General features: G+C 31.5%; 1 protein-coding gene across 1 annotated transcript in view; it reads right to left on the bottom strand.

Annotated features, from left to right (window-relative positions):
• The window catches only part of LOC142328999 (U3 small nucleolar RNA-associated protein 15 homolog), a 72,120-nt gene that overhangs the window by 3,540 nt on the left and 48,714 nt on the right, over positions 1-19,866 (bottom strand). Inside the window, exons 7-9 of the mRNA XM_075373239.1 lie at positions 18,451-18,560; positions 9,872-10,057; positions 348-475 (exon numbers count right to left, since the gene is read on the bottom strand). Coding sequence (XP_075229354.1) covers positions 348-475; positions 9,872-10,057; positions 18,451-18,560 — 424 coding nt within the window. The remainder of the gene's footprint in view (positions 1-347; positions 476-9,871; positions 10,058-18,450; positions 18,561-19,866) is intronic.

Below are 19,866 nucleotides of genomic sequence, written 5' to 3'. Positions count from 1 at the left end.
TTTTGTAGATTTAAGATAGGGTTGAATGCAACAATTAACTCAGGCTCGGTATTAGTTTGGTCAACTAATACCGAAGAACCTGGTAGTTAAGCAGATAAATACTGAAAACTCCAACTCTGTAGCGACAGAACTAAACAAATCCATATATTTGTTATTTCATTTTTGTAATCCAGTACAAACTTACAAGAAGCTTTACTTCTAGCAGAAATTTCAAGAAAATAAACCAATAAATTACCGACAAGGTCAAACAATAAAAAATCCTTTAACAAATTGCGAGAAATTCCAAGTAAACATGGTTTTTAAAATCAGTAATAATATAAAAATAAATTACTTCTAATAAAACTTACCCAGTACAATATTAGCTACATCAATAAGTGTCCTCGTAAATCTACAGTCTCCAATGTGCTTAGTTAAGAAGTGTAACAATCGGTCTAAATTATCAAATCCAGCAACAGCTTGACGCAAACCTTTTCGCCTAATAATGGCCCAAAAAACAAAATTATAAAAACACTCTCTATAGGAGACATACTATCATTGATGTGTAAATGAACAACAGTAGATATTTTAACCCAAAAATTTCTAAAACAATAACACTTTTTCAACTCTGTTTTATAATTTTTAATTTTAATGTAATTTTATTTATAAGTTATTTATACAAAGTGTATAAAAAAAGACTACCAAGATTTTAATTTGTTATGTCTCTTGGATGAGGTAAGCTGCACAGTATTGATTTAAGGCTAGAATCAAAGAGTAAAAAGATTTTAGTTGCGCATGTGGTCATAGACTGATTCCCTACCTTTCTGCTTGACAATGCCATTAGTAAAGATGGCGACTCCTGCACAGACATCTGTGTTTTGCAATGTGCAAAATATGAATTTCTAGTTACAGTTGAACATATATTCTGTAAAACGTTAACTGTGATCCTCCATGATAATAATATGCATTGGTAGCATAATTAGTTTGAAATAAAGGTAAATGTACAGAACAGCCAAGAGTGTCTGAAAAATGTTGAACATGTCAGGGAGTCTTTCCAGCACGGTCCTAAAACATCTATTACAAAGGCCAGCTGCTAACTAGCACTGCCAGTGATATCAGTGTGGAATATTTTATGGAAACGCTTACATATTGTCTCTACCATTTCAGCTGTTACAGGCTTTGAAGCCTACAAACTACACTATATGAGTTACTATACACCAAACACCAGCCTTGAAAAACTGACTAGCAACAATTTTGTCTTTCCTGAAAATTTCTTGTTATTTAATACAAGCAATGATCTTGAAAAATCAAAAACAATGTTTTTCTGACCAATAAAATAGACTAATGAATGTTATTCCTTAGATAATATTCTATTCATACAGTGGAGACTAAAAATAAGAAATACAGAGTTTATAAAAAATTATATTAAATTTTATTCTGCTTAGAACTGTCTAAGCAATTAAGAAACATGTATGAAATCTACCAAGTTATATATAAACCTAGGTAATCTAAATTGTCTAGTTAGAACATGCAATGTAGTATTCCTTCATTATCTATGAATGAATAATAATAATAATTATAAAGTCAAAATAAAATGTCTATAAATACATTAGGATGACCTTCTATTTATGATGTTCTGGAATAAATTAATAATACATAATAGACACATTACTAAAATAAACGGTGAAGTTTTATAATTTAACAAAGATTAAGCGTGGGTTATCTTCTTACATTCTTTTCAGACGTGTCATTGACAGTTTTCCAAGCCTTTAAGAAATGCGTCAAGAACATGAATATGTAGGGTTATTCCCCAAGTTTGTTATTGGAGAATTCTACTACCCAGAAACTCCTTTGAATTTAGTATTGGCCAAATTACATCTTGTTCATGCTTTGCACTTAATAGTAGGTCTATTCTTTAAAAAATTAGTAAATATTTTTAATTCATATTTAATATAATTTATAAGTCTAAATTTAGTTTAATAAGTTTAAAGTTAATTTAAATTTACACAAATAAAGATGCATGTTGGGTAAAATTAACAAAAATAAAAGAACACACAGCTCGTATTTCCCAAAAGAAATTGGACTTTAATTATAGAAAAAACAACTAAACTTTTTCATAAATCATAATCTTAAAAACTTGAATGCAATTATGCAATAAACATAACTTAATTCTATACAGAATTTATACAAGAAATATCAACTTAACTCAACATATGAATAATAATAATACATAACAAATACATAAAAATACATATATCAAATAATCAATTTGAAAATCTACAATTGAACATAGCCTGAAAAACAACGGAATATAAAACACCTTTTTTACAATCATATACTTAAACAAAATAAAATGAAATTACAAGAAAAATTTAACTTAAGTCTATACAGAATTTATGCAAATAATATCAGCTGAAACAACATATCAATTCTAATAATAAGCGACAAAAACATAAATATACATGTTTCAAATAATCAATTTGAAAATATTGCATTAAAAAACGTGGCAAAAAACAGTTTAAATAACTAAATACATTATTATTCAAACTACAGGAAGGAATACAAAAACAATAAATATTACGAGAACGAATTACAATAATTACAGAGAAGTCCACAATTACGACTTCACTTCAGGAGATATAATTTTTAGATTAAAGCAAGAAACGTAACATGAACTCAGTACATGAATTAGATAAGAATTAATCTCTATGATTAACAAATTAAATTAGATTAAATGATAGAGTCAGTATTTAAAAACCATTTCAAGTAAGGTAATTTACTCTAAGTAACTGACTTTTGATGAACGACCAGAATATTATCAATAATAATATATGAAATACGTCACACATATGTTTTATAATTCTGAAGTAGTGTTTAATTTCAAGTAGATTTGATAATGACGATAGTTGGCATTAATAGAACATAAAATATGTTGTACATGAAAAAGATAATAACATAACCTTTAACTAAGCCACCTTGCGTGACTATACTTGAATGATGAAATGGTTGCATAAGTTAATCTTGAATTTCAAATTCATAGAGTACAATAAATTGAGTATTTCACTGAATTTACTAATAACATAACTGTTTAATATAATAAATAATGAATAAGTTTAACTTGCCTTAATCACACATAAATATTTGTAAAAGATGAGCTCGTGAATGAAAGTACACATGAATACGAATACATACAGTGAATCCTAGGCGTAGTCTGCAATGGCTGATCAAGAATACAGAGGTGAAACATGATTTAGAAGTTGAACAAGACGTGGTGTCTCAGATTTGTAGTAATGAGTTTGGAGAAATTCTGCATTGATAAAATTGTAATAAGCACCTGGAGAAGATTCGGTGTCTATGGAATTGGCTGGTTTGTAGTAATTGAAACACTTTCATCAGAGACGTAATATACTGAATTTGAGAATTAACTTATCAAAGAAACGAGGCTAGACGAAACATAGAAATCTGCAAAATTCACAAAAGCTGACGAGAAGAGCAAGAGAGAATGACCACAACGTTTATGAGTATGAATACGATGAAAGTAATTAACACAAAGTACGAGAGAGAAAAGTCACAGTCGACTGCACATGGTGAATGTCTGAGCTACTCTACCGAAAAAATGGCATGAAAGAACCCTATTTTCTTTCATGCCATTTTTTATCTAGGAAACCAAACCTAGGCAGTGGACAGGAGAGAGTGTGTGTAAAAGACAAGAGATGTGTGTATGTATTAGTATGGGAATGAAAAAAAAGGGTGTGTGTGAAGGCAGCAATAAATAATGCGAGATATGAAACACGCGGTCACTAATTAAGATGACAGAACCGCCCGTCAGACTGACGCCAAGACTTGAGTTCGGAGACAATAAACCAAACAAAGATAATCAAACAGATACACATATGACAAGCCCAATACGAAACACAGTAATAAATTTACCAAGCCTGTAGCACAGCAAGATCCAACCTTAACTTTGAATTCATTGGAAATAACGCAACTTTACACAATGGCGTAAACAATGCATATTTTATTTAAATGGTGGACAACATTTTTATTTCTTATTTCATTGCATTAGCTTCACTGTTAGTTTTCTATATATTCTTAATGAATTCTGTAATGGCTTTGACCAGCAAAAAAGGGGATCTTAATAGAATTATTAAAAATTAATATTAAATCTATATTATTATGCATAACCAAAAATTAAAGCACTTTGATATAGAATAGATGGACCGAAGGTGCAACCATATCTGAGAGGTATCTATTGAGAGCCAGACTAAGGAATGATTCCTGAAAGAGGGCAGCAGCTCTTTCAGTAGTTGTTAAGGGCGTAAGTCAGGACGACTTAAACGGCCATATCAATTTCACTCAGTCCTCTGAGTACTGCGCAGCTGAAAACTACAGCTGCTTTTTTTGCAAGAAAATGTAGCTCTCTGTATCTTCATATAGCAATAATGGAGGCACCTTCCTTGGTAAAATATTCCAGAAGTAAACTAGTTCCCCATTCGGATCTCCGGGTGGAGACTACTAAGGAAGGGGTCACCAGAAAATTAAAAAAGAACATTCTACGAGTCGAGTGTGGAATGTTAGAAGTTTAACAAAGGTTGGTAGGTTAGAAAATTTAAAGAGGGAAATGGATAGGATAAATCTAGTAGGAATTAGTGAGGTTCGGTGAGAAGAGGAAAACGACTTTTGGTCAGGTGATTTTAGAAAAATTAACTCAGCTTCAAATAATGGGCAGGCAGGAGTAGGTTTTGTAATGAACAAGAAGATAGAGTAGAATATTTCAAAATGCACATTGATAGAGTCATTGTAATAAGGATAAAATCAAAACCTAAACCAACGACTGTTAACGTCTTTATGCCTACAAGATCCCATGATGATGATGAGGTAGAGTGTATACGACGAAATTGATGAAGCAATTAAACACATAAAAGGAGATGAAAATTTAATAATAGTTGGAGATTGGAATGCAAGCATTGGAAAAGGCAAGGAAGGAAATATAGTGGGTGAATACGAGCTGGGCAAAAGGAATGAAAGAAGGGACCAACTTATAGAGTTTTGCATGAAGTATAATTTAGTAATTGCCAACACCCAATTTAAAAATCATAATAGAGGAATATACACTTGGATAAAGCCAGGCGATACTGCAAGATATCAGATAGATTATATCATCGTTAAGCAAATTTTTAGAAATCAACTCGTTGACTCAAAACTTACCATGGAACAGACATTGATAGCGACCATAATTTAGTGATAATGAAATGTAGATTGGGGTTTAAAAACCTGAAGAAAAGGTGTCAGATGAATCGGTAGAATTTAGAGAAGCTTGAGGAAGAGGAGGTAAGAGAACTGGTAGAAAACCTTGGGTTTCAGATGATATATGCAGCTGATGGATGAACGTAGAAAATATAAGAATGCTAGTGATGAAGAAAGTAAAAGGAACTATTGACAATTAAGAAATACTATAAATAGAAAGTGCAAACTAGCGAAAGAAGAGTGGATTAAAGAAAAATGTTCATAAGTGGAAAGAGAAATGAACATGGTAAAATAGACGGAGCACACAGGAAAGTTAAGAAAAATTTTGGGGTACATAAATTAAAATCCAATAATGTGTTAAACAAAGATGGTACACCGATTTATAATACGAAAGGTAAAGTTGATAGGTGGGTGGAATATATTGAAGAGTTATACGGAGAAAATGAATTAGAAAATGGTGTTATAGAGGAAGAAGAGAAAGTTGAAGAGGATGAAATGTGAAAAACAATACTGAGATCTGAATTTAAGAGAGCATTAAAAGATTTGAATGGTAGAAAGGCTCCTAGAATAGACGGAATACCAGTAGTATTACTGCACAGTGCAGGTGAGAAAGCGATTAATAGATTATACAAACTGGTGTGTAATATTTATGAAAAAGAGGAAGTTCCGTCAGACTTCAAAAAAAGTGTTATAGTCATGATACCAAAGAAAGCAGGAGCAGATAAATGTGAAGAATACAGAACAATTAGTTTAACTAGTCATACATCAAAAATCTTAACTAGAATTCTATACAGAAGAATTAAGAGGAAAGTGGAAGAAGTGTTAAAAGACCAGTTTGGTTTCAGGAAAAGTACAGTGATAAGGGAAGAAATTATAGGCCTCAGATTAATAGTAGAAGAAAGATTAAAGAAAAACAAACCAACATTCTTGGCATTTATAGACCTAGAAAAGGCATTCGATAACATAGACTGGAATAAAATGCCAGCATTTTAAAAAAATTAGGGTTCAAATACAGAGATAGAAGAACAATTGCTAACATTTACAGGAACCAAACAGCAACAGTAATAATTGAAGAACATTAAGAAAGAAGCCGTAATAAGAAAGGGAGTCCGACAAGGATGCCCTATCCCCGTTACTTTTTAATCTTTACACAGAACTAGCAGTTAATGATGTTAAAGAACAATTTAAATTCGGAATTAAGATCTTTATCTTTTCACGAGGTGAATGCTGCGATTTGCTGATGATATAGTAATTCTAGCTGAGAATAAAAAGGATTTAGAAGAAACAAGGAATGGCATGGTTGAAGGCCTACGCAAGAACTACTGATGAAAATAAACAAGAACAAAATGAAAGCAATGAAAAGTAGTAGAAATAACAAAGATGGACCACTGAATGTGAAAATAGGAGGAGAAAAGATTATGGAGGTAGAAGAATTTTGTTATTTGGGAAGTAGAATTACTAAAGATGGACGAAGCAGGAGCGGTATAAAATGCTGAATAGAACAGGCGAAATGAGCCTTCAGTCAGAAATATAATTTGTTTACATCAAAAATTAATTTAAATGTCAGGAAAAGATTTTTGAAAGTATATGTTTGGAGTGTCGCTTTATATGGAAGTGAAACTTGGACAATCGGAGTATCTGAGAAGAAAAGATTAGAAGCTTTTGAAATGTTGTGCTATAGGAGAATGTTAAAAATCAGATGGGTTGATAAAGTGACAAATGAAGAGGTGTTGTGGCAAATAGATGAAGAAAGAAACATTTGGAAAATATAGCTAAAAGAAGAGACAGACTTATAGGCCACATATTAAGGCATCCTGGAATAGTCGCTTTAATATTGGAGGAACAGGTAGAAGGAAACAATTGTGTAGGCAGGCAACGTTTGGAATATGTAAAACAACAAATTGTTAGGGATGTGGGAAATAGGGGGTATACCGAAATGAAACGACTAGCACTAGATAGGGAATCTTGGAGAGCTGCATCAAACCAGTCAAATGACTGAAGACAAAAAAAGTACATTGCATTCATGTGACCTTGTGCGAGCTTGTGGCATGGAACTGAGAAGGGCAATAAAATTTTGTGTTCGACTTCAAAAATCTTTCATTTAAACTTATTCCAGTGATGAAGCTGCATCTTGTACTAAATCATACAAGTGTGGAAGCAGTTTAAAGATGGTAGAGTCGTTGCATGATGACAAATGAAGTGGGAGGCCGCCAACAGTTGTTCATAACAAAAATGTTGCGAAAGTGCACACGCTCCTGCTCAAACAACCTCATCTTATCCTTCGCACCGTAGCAGAAGAGCTAAACATAATTAAAGACGCGGTAAGTGCAATTCTAACAGAAAAAATGAACCGCCAAAAGGTGTGCTCTTGTTTCATTCCACACTTCTTGACTAAAGAATAAAAACAGGTGCATCTTTCTTGCACTCAAGACTTTGTTGAAACTGACAATAGCGACCCAAATTTTTTGCAAACAATTGTAACTGGAGATGAAAGCTGGTGCTTCATGTATGATTCGCAAATAAAGTGTCAATCTGCTGCTTGGTTGAATCAAGAGTGAAAACGATGTTGAGTGCATTCTTTGACTCAAAGGGCCTGATTCATCATGAATTTGTTCCAACTGGTCAAATCATGAATTCAAAATTCTACTTGGAAGTAATGAAACGCCTGATGTCACATTCGTTGAATCCGGCCCAAGTACCAGGATGTGGGCAGTTGGACACTCTCTTGCACGACAATGCCCTGGCACACATGGCAACAGTTTTAACACATTATTAAGCCTCAAATCAAATCACCGTCTTATCCCACTCACCCTATTTATTCAACTTGGCTCCAGCAGAGTATTTTCTGTTCCTGAAACTCAAGTTGAAGATGAAAGGCTGCTTTTTCGATGACATTCTGATCATCCAAAGAGCTTGCACCTGAGCAGTTGAAGGGGATCCCAGAAAGTGATTTCTCCAAAGTGTTTGACAGACTCTATCAGCACTGCAATGAGTATAACTAGAGAAGGGTTCTATGTAGAGGGCTGATGTGAGTAAATTCATTTATCTTTAAAGCTGTATTTTTATTTAATTTAGTTCAGGAACTTTTCAGACATACTGTGTATCATTATAGTTCTGATTATATCTGCGAGTATAAAGTTTCCAGTCAATACAATAAATGATTTTTTATTCTACTACTTTCATGTAATTATTAACTTTATTCTTTTTATTGTAATAACTGTACTTTTTTCAATTTATTGCTTGTTACTTATTTTATCTACATGTGTTTCATTACATTAGATCTTGTCAGGCCTGAAAAACAATGAATGAGTGTGTCATATTTCATTCTTACCTCAGAGGAAAAGCCAAACAAAAGCCTCAGAACAGGCTGGCTATTGCTACATAAGAAGACATAATTGGCAAATGTACAGAGATTGTTAAAAGTAAACACATCAGTCCTACGATGACAGTGGGTGGAAAGATAGCTGAAAGGAATCTTTATCATCTGTTGCCCAGCCTGGTATGCTATATAATAGATACTAATCCATCTGCTAACTTCAACATCATCTTCAATCCCCACCAAGGGTGGGGATTGATTTTTTAACTTAACCAATCATTCCCTTAACACACATCACTGTTCCTGTTTATTTGCCTCTAAACATCTTAGCAACAAAATTAACCTCCCTCATCTTCTGCTACCCTAGCTCTTCCAATAGTAATCCTAGAAATCATTAGCTTACAAAACATTATTTCCTGTAGTCATCACTCAGCAATAATTTAATGGCAAATTAATAATGTAAAGTAATAAGATTTATAAATTAAGTAAAATATAATAATAACGATAAATTAAATTAATTGATTCAGCGACTCAAGCCAGTATGTGAGGTTAGTACAGCAAAAACAGCCTAATTTCTTTAATTAAAAAAAAGTAGTGAAGTGATAAAAATTAGCAAACATATAGTACAAGATCCGACAGATGATTTCTACAGGTATCTGTTTTTTTAATCAAACTTGATTTAAATGAATGATTAATGATAATTTAATACATTACTGCCAGGTTGCCTAGCAAAAATTAGCCGCAATTATCTTTAATTAAATATACTGTAATTAACTTATTTTAATGAATTGCAACTATATTTAAGCGAATTAAATGTCATTTGATAGAAAATGATGTGAAGAATGTAAAAAAAAAAAATGGTTGCCAGCTGTCAGCCTCCAAGTTGCAGCTGACTGAGAGCTTTTTTAAAACTCTCATCACGTTTTTAAAAAAAAAATTATATACTAAATTGAAGTTTAATTTTTCTGTACATAACACATGGTTGCCTGCAAAAAAATGGCCACAAGTAGTGATTGCCATTATTTGAACTAATTACTTTCAGTCTGGATTAATGTGAATGAAAGAGAAGGATGTGTGCGCTGTTTAAAAAACATTATTACTTCAACTATACCACATTGTGTACCTGTTTACAACATGAAGCAAACATGCTGCTTCATTCATTTTGCATGTTGGTAAAAATGAATATCTTTGCCAATTTTCATTACCCTAGTAATGTTTTCATTTTCTTTTTTTTATTTACTGGTCTAGGTTACCAACATGTAATATTAATAGCAATTGTCCATTTATGTGAAAAGTGTATTATTAACATTTAACATTAAAATACATACATACCTAATTAATTCTAACATAACAGAAACAGTAATTCTAGGAGGATATCTTCCACACAGTCCTAGTTTAAGTGCAGCACTATAGTTAAATTTTCTTAACTTCTCATCAAACTTTCTTTCTCTCCACTTTTCATTAGAAGGTGCTATTTCATCAACTTGAGGAACTTGTCGATAGCTATCTCCAGCATACCTAAGTAAAACATATTGTAAGAGTGAAAGTATAAAAATTTACAAACGGTATTCAGAAATTTATAAAAAGTATTTTACAAATAAATAATAATAAACAAAAATGTTAATAAATATAACAAATCAATAAATATGTATTCATTAGGACTTTAGTTTTAAACTCATATTGAGATAAACTTGAAAATTGAGCTAATGTGGTGAAGCAGTAATTACTTTAGTAATTGCTCATAAGTAAAAGAAAAAAAATTAATAAGGCAGTAAGGTGTGTAATTATTAAAAATAATTGTTACATTATTTTACTACTAAGATGAATCAGTATAAATTATTCATTAACTATATATATATATATACTAGCATCCCCATTGCAGCTTTGCTGGACAACATGGATGGTTACTTGGGTTTCCCGTTGTGGTCAGGGGACATTTAGCCAGTCATGGCTCGCTTTGCTTGTCCTTCCCTCTAGTCAGAGGACTCTGTCACTTGGTCCCTACGGAGTTCATTAAAGTCATGCTTGTTAGAATAATAATGATAAGTAAAAATGAAAGCATGTTCAATTTATAAGAAATATCACCGTACTGTAATTTCTTCAGAGCAGTGATTGGTCAGTACAGGACCTAAAACTCTGAGTGATCTAAGAATGTGAGTTTCAAAACAGTCGGCCTCTATCTTAAAAATATTAGTTATAACTGGATACTCATGCTTAATACAGATAAAAATGTATTTTGTCTGGTTCTTAGCATTACCTGATAAACAACACTTGGAGGTGACCATACTTTGTTTCTCTTCTTTTTTTTTTAATTTTTAATTACTTTTATGTTTTATAGTAACTAGAGGCAGGTGCAGCCAGTTGCATTGCATATACAGTAATAGCAGCAGTGTTGGTTGAGCCTTATACCATCACACTCCTTAAAATATCAAAATTAAATAAAAACCAGAAAACTGTTTTTGGATAATTATCTGAAGAGTATTTACGAGCCTCAATCTAGTGAATACCTTGATTAGTATAGTCAGAAATGGGGAATATTTGTAAACATTGTTCAATTTTTTCCTTTTTTCACTCCTTTAAAGGTCGAATTTCAAAAAATCTAAAAATTGGTTTTTGGATATTTAATGAAAATTATACACACAAAAAATCAAGTTGATATTTTATTTGTTACTTATATAATTTGCATTTATACAAAATTTCAGAGGTAACTGATGCAACTAAAGTGATTAACAAACCTAATCCAATTTCTTTAAAACCTATATAAATTGAGCCCTTTCATGGTGATGTGAAGGCTTGGCATAAATTCTTTGACCTTTTTAATAATTTAGTTCATAACCAAAAAGAATTTTCCGATGTTGAAAGATTTTACTACCTTACAAATTTCTTAAGGGGTAATGCTTTAGATGTAATAACAAATTTATCAGTAACATCTGAAAATTATGAAACTGCCATAAACTTACTTAAGGCTGGTTATGACAACAAATGACTAATTACAGCTAAACATGCTATGGAAATTATTAATCTAAAACCATTAAAGAAGGAAAATTCTGATAATTTATCTAAATTCATTGATCAAATTAATTAAAATATTAATGCATTGAAGAATCTAAATACTGATTATTTAGAATTTATTAAATACAGTTAATTAATCAAAACTTAAATTTAAACATTTTAAGAGACTGGGAAAAACATTGGAAAATAATGAATTTCCAAAGTTCGAGCAACTCATTTCTTTCTTAGAATGTAAGCGCAAACTACTTGAATCCACTGACACGATTCAATGTAATGAAAACGTACAGCCGTCTAATGTAGGTTTTAGCGGCAAAAAGTATGATTATTCAAAACCTAGTTCTAGTAAAAATGTATTTCGTGTAAATAATTCTAATAACTTTATATGTACATTATGTAAAACTAGCAACCATCCATTGTATCAAAGTAATAAGTTTTTAAGTTAAAATGTTAATGAAAGGAAAAATTTTGTATTCAGGAAAAATTATGTCTTAATTGTTTAAGTAAACAGCATATTGTGAAAAGGTGTCAAAGCAATTGTAAATGTAAAAAATTCTCACAAAAGCATCATATGCTAATTCATTTCAATAAAACGCTGCAAGAGCTAGCAATTAAATCTTCTAAGCCGAATCAAACTCCTTCGGCTAATAATTCATATTGTACCTTAAAATCAGAACCAACAAGTCTGTTTTACTTGCAACAGCTGTAGTTAATGTAAAAGATAAAAAAGGTAATTTCATCCAAGCCAGGGTCTTACTTGATTCCGCTTTGATGATTTCATTTTGTACTGAAAGGTTTTTTGCCAAACTTGGGCTTCAAACCAAACCTGTTCTCATGCCGATCACAGGTATTAGTAATGTTGTTACTAAATCTAAGCTAAGTGTTGATTTAAATATTAATTCTAGGTATGAAAACTTTAATTTTAATTTGAAATGTTATGTACTGCCAACTATTACAGGTCTGTTACTTAATGATTGTGTAAACATATAGCTGACTGGGAAATTCCTTCTCAAATTTCTTTACCAATCCTAATTTTAATATTCCTGGGCAAATTGACATTCTTCTAGGCACTCATATTATCTTTCGTTGGTAAAGCCTGTTCAATTAAATCATAATTCTAATCATACCATACTTCAAGAAACTCATCTTGGTTTCATAGTCTTGGGTCAAATCCTACTAAAGCTAGTAAACGGAAAATCAATTCAGAATAAATATCGCTTTTTGTCAGCAATGAACAGCTTTCCACTCAATTAGAGTCATTTTGGAAATCTGAAGAGATTGAAGATCGTTTACCGACCAAGGAGGAATCTTTCTGTGAAAAATATTTTGTGGAAAATACCTTTCGTGATGATAAAGGCAGATTTGTTGTATCTCTTCCTCGTAAAGAAAACTTTGCTTTAGGAAATTCTTATGAAAATGCAAGGCAGCGTTTCAATTTGTTACATCGTAGATTTCAGAAAAAACGCTAAACTTAAGGAAGATTACTTCCATTTCATGAAAGAATAACAAGAATGGGATCATATGTAACCTGTAGATTCATCTCCATCTCCTGTGTAAGGCTCCATCTGAAACCTTTTATTTGCCCCACCATGCAGTATTTTGTGAATCTTCCACCACTACCAAAACAAGAGTAGTATTTGATGGTAGTGCGAAAACTTCAAATGGCCAATCACTCAATTCAATTCTACAGGTCCAGTAGTACAAGATTTATTTTCAATTATAATTTGTTTTAGAACTCACAGCTACGTGCTATCATGAGACATTCCTAAAATGTACAGACAAATTCACATTAATCCTCAAGATTTTTCATTACAAAGAATTCTCTGGTATGATGTTACCAACTCATCAATCATTTCATATAACTTACAGACAGTTACTTATGGTTTAGCACCTTCAAGTTTTCTACCCACAAGATGTTTGACTGAAATTTCCTTTCAAAATGAAGCCTCTTTTTCTCAAGCTTGCCAATCAATCAAGCAAGATTTTTATGTCGATGATTTGCTCACTGGTTGTGACGGCATCGATCAGCAAAAAGAATTATACAATGATATTTCATTATTGCTTAACAAATACGGAATTTCACTGCATAAATGTCATTCAAATGTGCCTGGTATGTTCAATTATTCTGATTCATTCATCAAATTAGACCAAGATTAAAATATCAAGACACTTGAATTGTCTTGGGATCCTCAAGATGATGATTTCATTTATCAAATCAAACCAAAAGATAATAATACTTCTTACACTAAACGTTCTGTTTTATCAATTATTTCTTCACTGTTCAATCCTTTAGGTCTACTTGCTCCTGCAATCGTTCCATTTAAAGTGTTTATACAAGAGTTATGGTGCGCTAACCTTCAACAGTGAAGTTCTTCCTGCTTTGCTAGCTGAAAAATGGAATTCTCAGCTCATGTCATCAAGTAATTTTAAGATTCCTAGATTAGTTAAAATTAGTTTAAGTAAGAGTTATCAATTGCATGATTTTGTGATGCAAGCAGTAGCGCAATGGTGCTTGTCTGTTCATCAGTTCTGTTGATAGCAGTTCTGTTGATATCAACAGAACTGTATTCTATCAAACCCATTTATTGTATTCAAAATCTAGAGTTGCTCCAGTCAAGCAACTCTCTATTGCTAGGTTAGAACTGAATGCGGCTCTTCTATTATCTCGTTTATTCAATAAGGTTAAGTGTATTTTAGGTATAAGATTTGATTCAATCCATTTTTGGTCAAATTCTAAAGTAGTACTTTACTGGTTGTCATCGCTTCCTAATCAATGGAAGGTATTCGTCGCAAATAGAGTTTGCGAAATTCAAGAGCTAACTAAGAAATGCTTACAGAAGCACATTCTTTCAAGGGATAACCCCGCAGACATCCTATCATGTGGTTGCATGCCGGATGCATTAACCTCGTCAAATTCTGATGGAATGGTCTGTCTTTTCCAAAGGAAAAGGAGAACGTCTGGCCATCCAATTCGCCTATCATTTCTATGATTCTGCCAGAATCGCTCAAGGAAGAGAAGTCTAGTAGAACCAGTGTGTTTACAGCTGCTCTTGAAACAGAAACTTTAGAACTTTCAAAACCATTTTCTTCGTTTGTACGAACATTAAACATATTTTCATATTGTCATCGATTCATCCACAATTTGAAAAATTAAAATAATCAATCACCTATTGTCAGATCTTTCTCCACAAGAAACCAGTTCCACATTAGAAATTCTTGTTTGCCAAACTCAAGAATTATATTTTGCAAAGGAATTAAACGATTTATGAAAAAATTCTGTTGTATCCAGGAAAATCAAATACTCTCTCTCAACCCATTTTTGGAAGAAAATGGCATTATTCACGTTGGAGGTCATTTAAGTTTTTCCAAATTTTCTCTAAATGCTAAGCATCCTATGATTTTTAAGTCCTCATAGTCATCTAACTCGATCGATTATTTATCATGAGCATTTAAGATTATCTCACAGAGGGTTACAATTAATTCATTCTTCACTCAAACAAAAATATTGGATCGTCAACTCCAAAATCATAATTCGCTCCATCATACATAAATGTTTAACTTGTTTTCGCTTTAGAGCTCAACCTCAGAGTCAGTTACTTGGTCAACTGTCAAAAGAAAGAGTCACAATTTCCAGACCATTCCAGTCCACTGGTGTTGATTATTCTGGCCCAATACTTATCCATCATGGTGGGCGACAAACTCGATCTACTAATCCTTTGACTATTAAGGCTTACATTGCATTGTTTGTATGTCTCAGCACTAAGGCAGTACACCTTGAACTAGTAACTGATTTCTCTACAGAAAGTTTCATAGTTGCCCTACGAAGATTTGTAGGACACTGAGGATTGCCTTCTCATATTTTTTCTGATAATGGAAAAAACTTCTGCGGTGCAAATCGTTATCTTCAGGAAATGTAAGATTTTCTTAAAACTGATACGGCTAGTTCCAAAATTAAATCTTTCTGCACCTCAAACAACATAAAGTGGTCTTTCATTCCTCCATACTCTCCTAATTGGGGTGGTTTGTTGGAAGCTGTTGTTAAGAGCATGAAGTTTCACCTGTGAAGAACAATGTGAAATTCTGTTCTAAATAACAAAGAATTATCCACTTTGTTTATCCAGAAAGAAGCATGTTTAAACTCCAGACCATTGTACTTACCATCACATGATACATCTGATCCAGCTCTACTTACTCCTCGACATTTTCTAACCTTTGCTCCTTTAACTTCCCTGCCTGATCCTGATTTCTCAGGCATTAATGTAAATAAGCTTACTAGGTGGCAGCTTATACAAAGAATACTGAAAGACTTTTAGAAAGCATGGTCTATAGATTATTTACATTCCTTGCAGCAGAGGAACAAGTGTAAAATTTCAAAAATAACATTTGTGTTGGTAATTTAGTTATAATTAAAGAATGTAATCTTCCTTCATTGATGTCAAAATTAAGAATAATTGTTGAAGTGTATTCAGGTAGTGATGGACTAATTAGATTAGTTAATGTGAAAACTAATAACACAACAGTAAAAAGAGCTATTAATAAATTGATTGTTCTTCCAAATTTAAATGCTTGCAATGACATAAGTCATCCCGAATGTAATCAATAAGATTTATTCAACATCCTCCTAATGTATTTGTTTATTTCAATTTATTTTGGTTGTAAACTTTGCCTGTATCAATATTAGATTTGTTAAGTTAACTTTAATTTTTGTACTTTCAAAGTTTACGTAATTACTTTATGTAATGCATCACAGAATTATAATTAATGTAATTATAATTGGTGGGCGGTGTGTTCCGTTTCACATCGAGCTGTCCGGTGCTGTGATCTAGAAAACTAAGACAAACTAAGTTTTTTTAATTTAATATGTTGGGGCTAAACTGAGGTTACTGTTCACTAGTCTTTTTTAAATAAATTTTAAAGGCTTGATAATTGTTCCGTTCCACATTGAGCCGTCCAGTGCCGCGATCTAGTGGGTGCTAGCACTCACTGGAGAGTTCTGCTCGTACTAGCATTCGGCGCTCGAATCTGATCCAAGGGGGTCACGTCATACTCTTAGTATGGATGGAATCTATTCATTGTTTGGATGAATGTTAGGCTTTAATGTTTCATTTATTTTTATATGTCAAGTTATATATTATGTTACAATTCATTTCACTAACTGTCAAGACGACAATTCATTAAACCATTATTCAACAAGTAACAAGGTGTTGTCTTCATTCATCACCTATGAACATACAGTCCAACCTCGCTCTAAAATCTACCAATAATTAATGCACACAACCAGAGGCTGATGCTTAGTCATCACTCCTACTGACACCCTATATACATCAGTAGCTACTACCATGAACCATCAAGAAACTGAATTTTTTTCAAGAATTCTATCTCTCTCCTTTGTACGTCCCTGAAGGCTCTCTTAAATAAACTTTTGTTTGAAATTCTGGTGATCACTTGCCATAACATTTTGAACAATTCTCATTTTGCTGAATTCCATTTAACCCACTTCTTTAGTTTTAATAATTACATCTTTTACAAGCACTGTAGGAAGTTTCCACTTCAAAATCCCATAAAGGGTCATCATATAAAGTACAATTCCTTTTTCACTTCCTTTAGTCCTAATTATAATGAATTTCTTCCCTTTTTTATTAACTTTGTAGTTAACTGATAATTAAGTTTTCTGACATTTAAAACCAAACAAGCATCTGATTACCATTAGCTAATTGTGAAATTTCATAATTTTCTTCTTCTCTTTTTTAATAATTTATCAATATACTTCCAATAATTCATAAGGAAGAAAAATGAATCAATAATTCATTTGATCCAATAATTCACAGTTACCATCTAAAATTTTGTTTATATAACTACTTTTGCTAGTGATTATGAAGTATATAAATATGATGTAACTTTATATACTACTGTTTCATACAAATTTAATAAAATATTCTTAAATGAGGATAGGAATGAGCAGTCATGAATGGCATTTTAGATATTGGGCAAGAACTCTATCAGCCTGTACTGTATATAATCAATATTGTATGTTTAATATAAGACCTTCGTTATAGGTAATATTATAACGCAACATTTTATAAAGACTAAAAATTTACCACTTCAAAATAAACTGTATATTATCATCATAACTTCTCAAATTGGCTTACTATATGTATATTGTAATAGTAACTAATCAATTATTAAATCAATAGAAAACTTCTTAACATATAATTTAAAATATATATATATTACGTGCAAGCTAAGAAAATAATAGACTACAGATACTTTCGCTTTTCCAAATCAAGTTTGAAGGTATCCTTCATACACGGAATAAAGTATAATGGTTTTGTCACTGGCAAAATTAGATATTAATTGTCAGGCATTACTTTCATGCTCAGAGGCAAAAAATGAAAGAACATATCTAAAAAGAGATATTAAGTTTTTCTTGTTATATATATAAAGAAAAGTTCATCTGAAAAAATTAGCACAGTACTTAAAACTGACAAATGAATTAAACCAAGTAAAAAGAGATAAACTGTTACTATATCATGATGATACAACCCTAATTAATTTACAGTTTAATTAGGGTTGTATCATAGTGACCTTTCCTTCAATTATTTATAAACCCACTCTAATAATAATTCTAATAACTAAAACTGAGCACTAGTTTTTACTTAAGCTATAATTAGTTTTTACTAATAATAATAATTAATTTTTACTTGGTGATAGATCTTGATTTTCTCAATAACTTTATTATTCAAATACCGGGTCAGCAACAAAATGAAAATATAATTGGTACAGTGATGATCTGCATATCACCTTTGCAAGCCCTTTTCCTGGCATCAAATCGAGTATAATTACTAATTTAACTCATGAGGAAAATAATCATTATGGTTTTTTAAGACAAACAATTGACATACCTAGCAGATATCTTTTTTTTTTTTGATTTCACAGTTACAATTTCAGTTTCTTGTCTTCTAACTGATATCAAGCCATCCACCATTCCTGCTACCAGTGTTTCATCATTTGGCTGAAATAAAAAAAAGAATTCCTTAAGTGCCTTGGTTAAAAGTATGAATGAATATTTTTCAGAAATTCACAAAAGTTATATCAACTCATGCTGATGAACATAGTTGGTAGGGATGGTAAGTAACATTTTTATAGGATGCACAGTAATCATTTAATCTTTTATATCAGTAATTAGACAGACCCATTCATATGCATCCTCTCCAACATTTATTATTTAAAAGATTACAGTAGCATTATAAAGATCTCATTATGTTATATCAGAAATTAAAAAATCTTATCTATAATCTAGCTTGATGAGTTATGTTCAACCTAATAATGTGATGTAACAACTGGAGCATAAAAAACTAACTATACATATTTTCAAATAACCTTTTTCTGGATTTTCTAAATTAAATTACTTAAAGATTTCAATGAATAATCTGATGTTGCTGAAGTTCTACTGTGATATTTATTAAATGCTACTGTTATATATATATATATATATATACTGTTATATATATATATATATATATATATATACTGTTATATATATATATATATATATATATATATATATATATATATATATATATATATATATATACATGCCAAGAATTTTTTTACAAGATTTTTTTTTTTACTATATAATTGGTCTATCATAAAAGAAAATATGTAAATTATGAGAATAAAAACTCACAAGAAAGATTAGTAACACCCATAGACAGAACTAACAAAAAAACCTTCTACGTGATAAGTGTGATATCGCAATATTTTCAGTTTTTGGGTAAAATTACCAGAGTAATACAATTAGTAATTACAACTGATGAAATGACAACGAATTGAATATAAGTGTATGGGATTCAAGAAAGGAAAGAGTATAAGTGCTACGAAGGTATATAGAAAACCAGAATATAAGAAAAAACAAAATGATGGAATGAAAGATTAAAAGAATCAACAATTAGAAGAAAGACGAGTCAAGGAAGAAATGGAAAAAGTGTGGTACAGAGGAACACAGGAAAGAATATAAATAAGACAAAAGCAAAAGTAAATAAATAGTAAAGGATGAAATGAATATGTTTGGATGGACTTTACTGATGAGTTAGAAATAAACATTAGGGAGATAAAAAGATAGTGCACAGGAGATTGGTGTGAATGGAAAAGAGAGGTATTGATGAAATACCAACAGAAATGCTGAAGGTAGGAAATACAGGATGCAATGGTGATACAGAATGCTTAAATTAGAAAGGAGAATACTTACTGACTGAAAGGGAGGAATTAAAATCCTTATTTTCAAAAAAGTTAACAAAAAAAGAATGTAAAAAGAACAG

The sequence above is a fragment of the Lycorma delicatula genome, chromosome 1, assembly GCF_047948215.1.
Source record: "Lycorma delicatula isolate Av1 chromosome 1, ASM4794821v1, whole genome shotgun sequence".
Classification (NCBI taxonomy): Eukaryota; Metazoa; Arthropoda; class Insecta; order Hemiptera; family Fulgoridae; genus Lycorma; species Lycorma delicatula.
The sequence above is the reverse complement of the archived record's forward strand: the minus strand, read 5'-3'. Positions and strand labels throughout refer to the sequence as shown.